This window comes from Somniosus microcephalus, chromosome 13 (assembly GCF_052327205.1).
Source record: "Somniosus microcephalus isolate GS21.2 chromosome 13, FLI_Smic_1.0, whole genome shotgun sequence".
Classification (NCBI taxonomy): domain Eukaryota; kingdom Metazoa; phylum Chordata; class Chondrichthyes; order Squaliformes; family Somniosidae; genus Somniosus; species Somniosus microcephalus.
Genome location: NC_140999.1, coordinates 151,407,881 through 151,419,884, shown reverse-complemented (window position 1 = coordinate 151,419,884; position 12,004 = coordinate 151,407,881). Strand labels below are relative to the sequence as shown.

The following is a 12,004-nucleotide window of genomic DNA, read 5'->3' as shown; positions in this document are numbered from 1 at the left end:
AGTGTCGAGTGACTCGACGATTGACCAATCCTACACTTCGGTGACCTGACCGGTTGACTAATTGGTGCGTGTGTGGGCGGGCCTTATCCTTCTGAACCGAGGTGAGTGGCCGCCATCTTGCTTCCATTCTTTTTCCTGCTTTCTGCGTCTTTCTTTTCAAATATACATTTCCAGCAAAATAAAATTGAATTTATTAAATTGTTTCAAAAAAAACTTCATTCATTTGCAAATATTTTTTCTAAACTGAACATTCTTTCTCCTACCTTTTCCCGTTTTTTTGTTAGGCCTGAAAGCCTGGGACTTTCTTGCCCAGCCAGGCCCGAGCTAGGGCTTCTGCTAAGCTCCTCAACAGCCGCCCCCCACCCACCCCCCCCCAGTCATGTTACCCGGGGCAACGGCGTCAGCCACGAGGGTCAGGGTGCGCGCGCAGCAGGAGCAGGTGAGACGCGGCGTCGGATCTCGGCCTTGGTGAGCGGGAAGGGTTACCCCGGCAACCGGCAAACTTCCCCCCCAGTCGCTCCCTCTCTTCCCCCCCAGTCGCTCCCTCTCTTCCCCCCCAGTCGCTCCCTCTCTTCCCCCCCAGTCGCTCCCTCTCTTCCCCCCCAGTCGCTCCCTCTCTTCCCCCCCAGTCGCGCTCCCTCTCTTCCCCCCCCAGTCGCTCCCTCTCTTCCCCCCCAGTCGCGCGCCCTCTCTTCCCCCCCCAGTCGCGCGCCCTCTCTTCCCCCCCAGTCGCGCGCCCTCTCTTCCCCCCCAGTCGCGCGCCCTCTCTTCCCCCCCAGTCGCGCGCCCTCTCTTCCCCCCCAGTCGCGCGCCCTCTCTTCCCCCCCAGTCGCGCGCCCTCTCTTCCCCCCCAGTCGCGCGCCCTCTCTTCCCCCCCAGTCGCGCGCCCTCTCTTCCCCCCCAGTCGCGCGCCCTCTCTTCCCCCCCAGTCGCGCGCCCTCTCTTCCCCCCCAGTCGCGCGCCCTCTCTTCCCCCCCAGTCGCGCGCCCTCTCTTCCCCCCCAGTCGCGCGCCCTCTCTTCCCCCCCAGTCGCGCGCCCTCTCTTCCCCCCCAGTCGCGCGCCCTCTCTTCCCCCCCAGTCGCGCGCCCTCTCTTCCCCCCCAGTCGCGCGCCCTCTCTTCCCCCCCAGTCGCGCGCCCTCTCTTCCCCCCCAGTCGCGCGCCCTCTCTTCCCCCCCAGTCGCGCGCCCTCTCTTCCCCCCCAGTCGCGCGCCCTCTCTTCCCCCCCAGTCGCGCGCCCTCTCTTCCCCCCCAGTCGCGCGCCCTCTCTTCCCCCCCCAGTCGCGCGCCCTCTCTTCCCCCCCAGTCGCGCGCCCTCTCTTCCCCCCCAGTCGCGCGCCCTCTCTTCCCCCCCAGTCGCGCGCCCTCTCTTCCCCCCCAGTCGCGCGCCCTCTCTTCCCCCCCAGTCGCGCGCCCTCTCTTCCCCCCCAGTCGCGCGCCCTCTCTTCCCCCCCAGTCGCGCGCCCTCTCTTCCCCCCCAGTCGCGCGCCCTCTCTTCCCCCCCAGTCGCGCGCCCTCTCTTCCCCCCCAGTCGCGCGCCCTCTCTTCCCCCCCAGTCGCGCGCCCTCTCTTCCCCCCCAGTCGCGCGCCCTCTCTTCCCCCCCAGTCGCGCGCCCTCTCTTCCCCCCCAGTCGCGCGCCCTCTCTTCCCCCCCAGTCGCGCGCCCTCTCTTCCCCCCCAGTCGCGCGCCCTCTCTTCCCCCCCAGTCGCGCGCCCTCTCTTCCCCCCCAGTCGCGCGCCCTCTCTTCCCCCCCAGTCGCGCGCCCTCTCTTCCCCCCCAGTCGCGCGCCCTCTCTTCCCCCCCAGTCGCGCGCCCTCTCTTCCCCCCCAGTCGCGCGCCCTCTCTTCCCCCCCAGTCGCGCGCCCTCTCTTCCCCCCCCAGTCGCGCGCCCTCTCTTCCCCCCCAGTCGCGCGCCCTCTCTTCCCCCCCAGTCGCGCGCCCTCTCTTCCCCCCCAGTCGCGCGCCCTCTCTTCCCCCCCAGTCGCGCGCCCTCTCTTCCCCCCCAGTCGCGCGCCCTCTCTTCCCCCCCAGTCGCGCGCCCTCTCTTCCCCCCCAGTCGCGCGCCCTCTCTTCCCCCCCAGTCGCGCGCCCTCTCTTCCCCCCCAGTCGCGCGCCCTCTCTTCCCCCCCAGTCGCGCGCCCTCTCTTCCCCCCCCAGTCGCGCGCCCTCTCTTCCCCCCCAGTCGCGCGCCCTCTCTTCCCCCCCAGTCGCGCGCCCTCTCTTCCCCCCCAGTCGCGCGCCCTCTCTTCCCCCCCAGTCGCGCGCCCTCTCTTCCCCCCCAGTCGCGCGCCCTCTCTTCCCCCCCAGTCGCGCGCCCTCTCTTCCCCCCCAGTCGCGCGCCCTCTCTTCCCCCCCAGTCGCGCGCCCTCTCTTCCCCCCCCAGTCGCGCGCCCTCTCTTCCCCCCCAGTCGCGCGCCCTCTCTTCCCCCCCAGTCGCGCGCCCTCTCTTCCCCCCCAGTCGCGCGCCCTCTCTTCCCCCCCAGTCGCGCGCCCTCTCTTCCCCCCCAGTCGCGCGCCCTCTCTTCCCCCCCAGTCGCGCGCCCTCTCTTCCCCCCCAGTCGCGCGCCCTCTCTTCCCCCCCAGTCGCGCGCCCTCTCTTCCCCCCCAGTCGCGCGCCCTCTCTTCCCCCCCAGTCGCGCGCCCTCTCTTCCCCCCCAGTCGCGCGCCCTCTCTTCCCCCCCAGTCGCGCGCCCTCTCTTCCCCCCCAGTCGCGCGCCCTCTCTTCCCCCCCAGTCGCGCGCCCTCTCTTCCCCCCCAGTCGCGCGCCCTCTCTTCCCCCCCAGTCGCGCGCCCTCTCTTCCCCCCCAGTCGCGCGCCCTCTCTTCCCCCCCAGTCGCGCGCCCTCTCTTCCCCCCCAGTCGCGCGCCCTCTCTTCCCCCCCAGTCGCGCGCCCTCTCTTCCCCCCCAGTCGCGCGCCCTCTCTTCCCCCCCAGTCGCGCGCCCTCTCTTCCCCCCCAGTCGCGCGCCCTCTCTTCCCCCCCAGTCGCGCGCCCTCTCTTCCCCCCCAGTCGCGCGCCCCTCTCTTCCCCCCCAGTCGCGCGCCCTCTCTTCCCCCCCAGTCGCGCGCCCTCTCTTCCCCCCCAGTCGCGCGCCCTCTCTTCCCCCCCAGTCGCGCGCCCTCTCTTCCCCCCCAGTCGCGCGCCCTCTCTTCCCCCCCAGTCGCGCGCCCTCTCTTCCCCCCCAGTCGCGCGCCCTCTCTTCCCCCCCAGTCGCGCGCCCTCTCTTCCCCCCCAGTCGCGCGCCCTCTCTTCCCCCCCAGTCGCGCGCCCTCTCTTCCCCCCCAGTCGCGCGCCCTCTCTTCCCCCCCAGTCGCGCGCCCTCTCTTCCCCCCCCAGTCGCGCGCCCTCTCTTCCCCCCCCAGTCGCGCGCCCTCTCTTCCCCCCCCAGTCGCGCGCCCTCTCTTCCCCCCCAGTCGCGCGCCCTCTCTTCCCCCCCAGTCGCGCGCCCTCTCTTCCCCCCCAGTCGCGCGCCCTCTCTTCCCCCCCAGTCGCGCGCCCTCTCTTCCCCCCCAGTCGCGCGCCCTCTCTTCCCCCCCAGTCGCGCGCCCTCTCTTCCCCCCCAGTCGCGCGCCCTCTCTTCCCCCCCAGTCGCGCGCCCTCTCTTCCCCCCCAGTCGCGCGCCCTCTCTTCCCCCCCAGTCGCGCGCCCTCTCTTCCCCCCCCAGTCGCGCGCCCTCTCTTCCCCCCCAGTCGCGCGCCCTCTCTTCCCCCCCCAGTCGCGCGCCCTCTCTTCCCCCCCAGTCGCGCGCCCTCTCTTCCCCCCCAGTCGCGCGCCCTCTCTTCCCCCCCCAGTCGCGCGCCCTCTCTTCTCCCCCAGTCGCGCGCCCTCTCTTCCCCCCCAGTCGCGCGCCCTCTCTTCCCCCCCAGTCGCGCGCCCTCTCTTCCCCCCCAGTCGCGCGCCCTCTCTTCCCCCCCAGTCGCGCGCCCTCTCTTCCCCCCCAGTCGCGCGCCCTCTCTTCCCCCCCCCAGTCGCGCGCCCTCTCTTCCCCCCCAGTCGCGCGCCCTCTCTTCCCCCCCAGTCGCGCGCCCTCTCTTCCCCCCCAGTCGCGCGCCCTCTCTTCCCCCCCAGTCGCGCGCCCTCTCTTCCCCCCCAGTCGCGCGCCCTCTCTTCCCCCCCAGTCGCGCGCCCTCTCTTCCCCCCCCAGTCGCGCGCCCTCTCTTCCCCCCCAGTCGCGCGCCCTCTCTTCCCCCCCAGTCGCGCGCCCTCTCTTCCCCCCCCAGTCGCGCGCCCTCTCTTCCCCCCCCAGTCGCGCGCCCTCTCTTCCCCCCCAGTCGCGCGCCCTCTCTTCCCCCCCCAGTCGCGCGCCCTCTCTTCCCCCCCCCCCCCCAGTCGCGAGCCCTCTCTTCCCCCCCCCCCCCAGTCGCGCGCCCTCTCTTTCCCCCCCCCCCAGTCGCGCGCCCTCTCTTCCCCCCCCCCCCAGTCGCGCGCCCTCTCTTCCCCCCCCCCCCCCAGTCGCGCGCCCTCTCTTCTTCCCTCTCCTTCCCGCTCTCTCTCCTTCCCTCTCTCTCTCTCCTTCCCTCTCTCTCCTTCCCTCTCTCTCCTTCCCCCCAGTCGCTCCCTCTCTCTCTTCCAACAACAACATGCCCTCAAAAAGCCTCGGCACCGCCGGGCTCCCCACAGCTAGTATATATATATATATGATGACCTTTCGTCAGAACTAATATTTTTGGGGTTGCATGTGTGGTACCCTTTATCCAATCATTCCTATCAAGCAGATGGTGTTGAATGTGATATATGACTCACTACTGGAGAAAATGTACCATTTCTATTAACAAGTGTATATCATGTCTGCTTTATGCAAATACAATGCTGCTAAATTTCATAAATTAATTCTCTTCACAGGATGGATTTCCAATGAGAATAAAAACAGTCAATATCATCAACGAGCCCATTATCTTTAAGGGTATTTTTGCCATCATTAAACCTTTTCTAAAAGAGAAGATGACAGAAAGGGTATGTACTTTAGATTATTTTCTTGGTTCAGTTGTTGAATTTAATACACCCCCTCAATATATTAATGTAGAATTGTATGTGTAGACCTGTTGAATGCTGTGTATGTCTTTCATTAAGAGGCTTCTAGTTGTACTATGACCTTTTAGAAATCCATTACACTTTTGCTCCAAACCTTCCATACTACATTTTAAACTGTTATCAAATATTCAGTGTAGTACATTATTGTGCCTTTTATATACTGTATTTTAAAACATATTTCTGGTATTTTGTAAATTGAGACACCTCTAAATCCAGATTTGTATATCACTTAAGGTCGGATTTTCTGACTACTGGATTTTGCAATGACTGGTAATGTTGCCTCACACTTTTGCAATGGATTTTTCAGTACTATATTGTACTTCTAAACTATCTGGAGGTTAGAGAAGGCAGAGGACACCTATATCAGTCTCTGCCAGCTTAGAGCAGTATTTAAAGAATCTTGAGTTCACCTTCATTTCCAATAAAGAAGGCAAACTGTAACATATCGGGTTTGCTCTATAACTAAATTGTAGAGTCTCAGGCTAACTATTCCACCCACTCTCCTAGATGTTCCTTTGGTGATGTGTCTCATCTACACTAAATCCCTGTCACTGACAGACATTCTGACACATGGCAGATTAAATTCAGTGTGAGGTGATACATTTTGGTAAGAAGAATGAGGAGAGACAATTCAAGCTAAATGGTACAATTTTAAAGGGGGTGCAAGACCAGAGAGACCTGGGGGTGTTTGTGCACAAATCCTTGAAGGAGGCAGGACAGGTTAACAAAGCAGTTAATAAAACATATGGGGGGAGAAATTCGGTTGGTTGCGCCAGCGATTAGCGCCTAAAGAGGCCGAGAAGTGGGGCGTTAGCCAATTTTCGCCCGTGCGCAGTGAACCCAGCGCCTCTTGCTATATTGAGTGGGTTTTAGCTTAGCGCCCGTTCACGGGCGCAGGCAGATCATGACGTCATTTCAGTGTGCAACGCCTTTTTGGTGCCCCGGACCGGAAATTGAGTGGCTTCCGCCTGGCGCTAATAGTGACAGCTTGCTGGAACGTTCCCAAGTCCTTCTCGGGCTAAGGGGGCGCTATTAAAAGGGGACTGCACTAGTATAAAAGCGGCAGCCATTTTGGGTGGGCATCTTGCTGGTTGTTGGAGAGAGTTGCTGACCTTCAGTGGGAGAGCGTACTTTTCATTGAGCCAGCGGTGCCTTTGGACCTTCAGCCCTGTCCACAACAGTTTGCTGGTGAGATATTACTGTGTCTTACTTCTTTCACATAATGGGAGCTGCTTTGGAGGGGAACGTCCTGCTGGCTGAACATATGGCAAGGGCACAGAGGCGGAGGGAGAGAGGGCTGGGAATGGCCAGAAGGAGGAGGGGCAATGGACGTCGCCAAATGCGACCGTACGCTGCCAGGGTTTTCAGGCAGCAGGTGTCATACATTGCCATGTCGGAGGAGCAGTGTATGCGAAGGCTCCGATTCGGAAAGGATGTGGTGACTGAGCTGTGCCACCGGCTTGCTGAAGATCTGCAGCCGCAGTTAGTGCAGGACCTCTCTGTCGGTGGCCGTCAAAGTCACTGTTGCCCTAAACTTTTTCGCCAGCGGCTCGTTTCAGGCAGCAACTGGGGACATTGCAAATATTTCTCAATTTGCGGTGCATTGCTGCATCCAGCAAGTTACAGCTGCCCTATATAGAAGGAGGCGGGAATTAATCACCTTCCCTTTGACCCTGGAGAAGCAGGGGGAGCGCGCACAGGGCTTCGCGGCTATAGCGGACTTCCCCATGGTGCAGGGCGCCATTGATTGCACACACGTGGCTTTGCAGGCGCCATTACAGAATCCCGAAGAGTTCCGCAACCGCAAGGGGTTCCACTCCCTCAATGTGCAGCTGCTCTGTGACCACCGGCAGATGATCATCGCGGTCAACGCCCAATTCCCTGGCAGCAGCCACGACGCGTTCATCCTGCGGCAGACCTCAGTGGCTGACCTTTTCGAGGCCCTGGCTCACCCACGAGGCTGGCTTCTTGGCGACAAGGGCTATCCTCTCTGCCCATGGCTCATGACCCCACTCCGTTTGCCCAGCACCCCGGCAGAAGAGCATTACAACACCAGCCATCAGGCGACCAGGAACATTGTGGAGCACACAATCGGTGTGCTGAAGCAGCGTTTCCGTTGTCTCGACCATTCGAGGGGCGCCCTGCAGTACTCCCGGAGCAAGTGTCGCGCATCGTCGTGGTCTGCTGCATGCTCCCCAACCTGGCCATCCGATGCACCCAGCCAATGCCAGCCAACCTTGAAGGTCCAGCAGAGCAGGCGGACGAGGAGGAGGAGGTGGAGGAAGACGGGAGGGGTCCAGAAACTGGAAGGGCCGTCCGTCAGAGGCTCATAAGGACTCGGTTCTAGGCCCCTCTGACGGAATGCTGGGTGTAATTGGAACAGTGCCCTCCGGTTCGACCAAAGCCTATGAAGGCCACCATGCTTGTAAATAGTCTAGAGTTCCAGTGTAAATAAAACATTTTCTTTATTTTCCAAAAAGTGCTTCCTTCCAGCAGGACAAAATAATGGCAACAGAAAGCATAACTAACGAACTAACACATAACTGTCTGGCAAACCCGCGACACTACCCAAAGCATGACTAACATTCACAGCAGGTGTAGATGGCCTTGAATTCTACAAATGAGACGTCTCAACAGCTCCCTCTACTCTTTACCCCTTGATGGAGATCTACTTCTCTTACGAGATCGGCCCCTTCCCTCCCTGCAGCTCCTCCGTAATTGGACCCCAGTGGCTGCGTCAAGGCTGGGGGACGCCTGCTGAGTGTCCGAAAGCGCAGAAGCCCCTGAGGGACGGCCTGGACGACCTCTGGGCTTGGAGGGCCCGGATGCTGACTGCTCCAACTGTGCATGGTTGGAAGCAGTCTGTCCTGCAGGTGGTGGCAGCTGCAGTGGAGACGTGCCAGCAGTGGCATCAGGAATGCTTACATCCTGAGAGCGGACACCTGCTCCGTGGTCGGCCGACACACTGGCACTCTGACGGGGCAGCACCGCAGCATGCGCCACAATCGGCTGGTCCACAGATTGATGGCCTGCTGTGGTGCTGCAAGGGCCCCGGGTAATCCTGCCTGATCCAGCTAGTGTTAAGTCTGTGTGTTATATTGAGAATTACTACACAGACCACAAGAGTAAAATTTAACAAGTATTTACTGGTTGAAGGTCAGGGCGGAACTGCCCAATAAATCATTACACAGCACTTATATACCGGTGTGGTCACCGCCGGTATTACAGTATACAGCAGCCAAGATAAAGTAGTGCAACTCTTAAAATAGTTCTCTTAAAGGTGGAACGGTTACTAAAATAGTTCTCTTAAAGGTGGACCGGTTACATACACTACAATCCTCCCTTTTTAGCTTAACAGTATATCTATTCCCCATTAAACATAACATCATAACATATATGCACAACTTCATGTAAAAACAGTTCACAGATTCAGTCTCTGCGGAGGCGCCTCCTGCGCTTCCTGACTCGGTCCGGATAACGCCTCGGTGGTGTAGTAGGTTCTTTTGGCAAGGTCGATTCGGCTTGAATGTCAGTGTCGGGTTCATCTGGTTCCAGTATTACCGGATCGGAGGTAGATACTATGGGTATCTCTGCTTCATCATTAGGCGTATGAAGTTGTGATGTAGGTTGTCCCTTTTCGGATGACTCTATGATCTGGTCAGCATGGCGCCTTTCCGGGGTCTCTGGTTCTCGTTGCTGGGGTGACTCATCTAATGGTCCTTCACTGGACTTAACAGCTTGAACTTTCGTAACTTCAGAACCAGCATTGTTGACTTCTAAAGGCTCGAGTACCTTGGGAAGTTTTTCTGCTTCCAGACTGATTTGGCTCAGTTCGGAGGGACCACGTGTGTGACCTGGTAGAGGTGATAATGGTTCAGATGAGTCATCATCTTCATCATCATGGGACAACTCACATGAATATACTAGATTGCTGTCCTCCAAATGTTTTATTATTTCAATTTTTGGAGCTTCAACTGTGAGTGTGGTTGTGGTCTGTGCATTACTTGATTTGCAGCTATATTCACCAGAGTCTTTGGGTGTGAGGTTTGTAATGGTAAGTTCTATCACATTCTTATTTTGTTTAAATTTGTATCGGTCAGAAGATTCGATTAAGCTCTGGTCTTGGTACCATCTGACCATCTTGGGAGTAGGTGTAAACTCACAGCTCAAAGTAGCAGAATGCTTCTCTTCCCCTGTAATGTTCTGTAGTTCTTTGACTACCTTTGACGGAGGCTTCACGTCAGCAACTGAAAGCTCACACTCAAGAATGGCGTCACTTGGCTCTGTCACTTCCACATCACATATGGGTTTAATGATGGCAATTGATTGCTCTTCTACATATAACTTTGCTGGGCTTTGGTCATCTATGGCATCGCACATGCATTTGCCTTCATCTTCAAAAGCGACATTATTAATAACGAGCTTCCTGTACACATCTTCACTCACAATCTCATATTTCTTACTGGGATGAATCTCTTTGTCTTTGTAATACCACTTGACAGCAGCATTTGGCCTGGAAACCTTGCATTCGAAAATGACACGATGTTTCTCCATGCCAATCTTCTCTCAAGGGTTTCACAATTTTAACTGGCAATTCTTTAATTCGAAGCAAAGCTCTGGAAGTAGCGCTTTCAGCAACAAACATGATCTCTGCAGCATCTTCAGGTTTTGCCTCTGCCACCAATTCCCTGAGTGGCTTATTACTGCTGACACTGCTCACAAAAGGGTGCTCTTTCTTTTTAGCTTTCAACTGATCGATGAATTTGACATATTCCCTTTCTTGCTCAGCTTTGATTCGTTTGGCCTCATCGCGCAGACGGTTTGTGTGTTCCTGTTCCATTTTCTCAATCAGCTGCTTCTGCTGTCTTTCCAGATTCTCCCACTCTGTGTCAAAGAACTTTTTCTTTGCATTCATCTCTTGCTCAAAACGGCGAATCATTTGTTCTAATTGCTGTTGTAGTTTGAAATTGAGTTGAGTTCGAGCCCGGTGTTCCTCAGAAATGTGCATGTCTGTAGACTGGACAGACTCAGAATTCTCTGTCAAACTATGTTGTTGTTCAGTGGAATTCTGTTCTGATACTTTGTTCTCTCCTGAAGCATTTATACACTCCTTTGTTTTTCCATCATTAGTCTGCAAGTCCATTTTAGACTTGTCTTTTGCACATGGGCTGGTCTTACCATCATCAGTTCCAGGGTCTGAGCTGATTGTCTTCACCAAGTTCTCACTCTCTGCTTTGTCACTGTCACTGCTGCATATGGCCTCATCCAATATTCTGGACAATCGTGCAGGTTTGACATCTTTTCTTTTTCCGGAATCTCCCGTTATTGCTTTTAGGGGGTGCCAGTCCATATTTATTTTCCTGATCCACTCCCGTCCCAGAAGTGGTGGACCTCCCTCAGGTAGTACATATATGTCCATTCCTTGGTGTTCTTTGCCCTTGTGTACCACCTTGACTTTTATCCTTCCGATGGGGTATACTCTTTGCCCCGTGTATGTCTTTAACACTATCTCCGTATCCCGTAGGGGAATATGTGTGAATAACCTTTTGTAATCTTGCTTATTCATGACCGTCAACGCCGATCCAGTGTCCAACTCCATCTTCACTTGGACTCCTGCTATCTGCAGGGTGACCCAGATAGTTTGTCGGTCAGCTTCCTTACTCACATTGTGAATTCTCAGACTACCCAGTTCCTTGCTGTTGGAGTCTGAATCCGAATTCTGTTCATCCGAACTCTTCTCAGCCACCTTATGTACCTTTCTGTACTTTTCCTGTGGTGACTTTTTGTTGCTGGTCTTCTTTCCTGACCGGCACACTTTAGCTATGTGACCAAGCTTGCCACATTTTCTACATTCCTGGTTTTTAAACCAGCATTGGTTCTGATCGTGTGTTGTCTTCCCACAACGATAACATTTCGTTGTACCCAAAGCCATTTGATCTACGCTGAGCACCGCTGCCTTCAGCTGCATTTCCGCAGTGCCTCTCGCTGCGGCTTCGTGCGATGCTGCAATAGAGACAGCCTTATCAAGTGTAAGATCATTCTCTTCAAGTAGCCGCTTTTGTGTTCCTTCTTTCGACAATCCGCACACGAATTTGTCTCTCAGTGCCTCTGTCAGTCCTTCCCCAAACTGACAGTATTTCGCTAGCTTACGCAGTTCAATTAAGTACTCCGCGTTGCTTTCCTCTTTCAGTTGCGTTCTCGCATAAAATTTAAATCGTTCCGCTAACATCAGCGGTGTGGGGTTCAAATGATCCTTCAGGACAGCAACAATATTAGCGAAAGTCTGATCCGCCGGTTTAGCTGGTGATAGAAGATGCTTCAATAACCCGTATGTCTTCGCACCCATGGAGTTTAGTAAGGTTAATGCTTTATCTTCATTTGATATTTTATTTGCCTTACAATATATCTCTATGCGTTCTACATACGTGGCCCAATCTTCAACATCGGGATCGAAATCGTTGATGTTACCACGCTTAGGCATCCTCGCGATCTTCTTGAGAAACAAAAGAATTTTTTTTTTTTTTTTTAACGAAATGGCGGTTTCCCGCGCTTGTCTTCTTCCCCCGCCTCCGAAAATGGCGGCTTCCCGCGTTTGCCTTTCTCCCCCGCTGGCTGTAATGGCGATTGCCGTATTGCTGCGTTCGCCCGTCCCCAGCGGTTTTCAAATCGCGCCTCCCAGCCCCTCTTGCAGTCCGGTCCTTTCCCCCCCCCCGGCTGCGGCTGAGTTCTCCGCGGTTTTTTTCTTTGTTTTCTCCCGCGCTTACGCTGTCCCGGTCGCTGCGCCTCGCGGCCTCGGTAGCTGCCCGGCCTTTTTCACCGGTCGCGGTCGAGCTGTCTCTCGACGCTGTTGCGTCTCCCAGCCCGCTTGTAGCCCGGTCTCTCACACCGGCTGCGTTCCCGCTTGTAGCCCGGTCTCTCACACCGGCTGCGTTCCCGCTTGTAGTCCGGTCTCTCTCACCGGCTGCGTTTGCATT

General features: G+C 57.2%; 1 protein-coding gene across 2 annotated transcripts in view; it reads left to right on the top strand.

Moving 5' to 3' along the window:
- Nucleotides 1-12,004, top strand: part of ttpal (tocopherol (alpha) transfer protein-like) — a 39,163-nt gene that overhangs the window by 19,926 nt on the left and 7,233 nt on the right. For both annotated transcript variants that reach the window (XM_086005362.1, XM_086005363.1), the window contains one exon: nt 4,842-4,952. In XM_086005362.1, the coding sequence (XP_085861488.1) occupies nt 4,842-4,952 (111 nt within the window). The remainder of the gene's footprint in view (nt 1-4,841; nt 4,953-12,004) is intronic.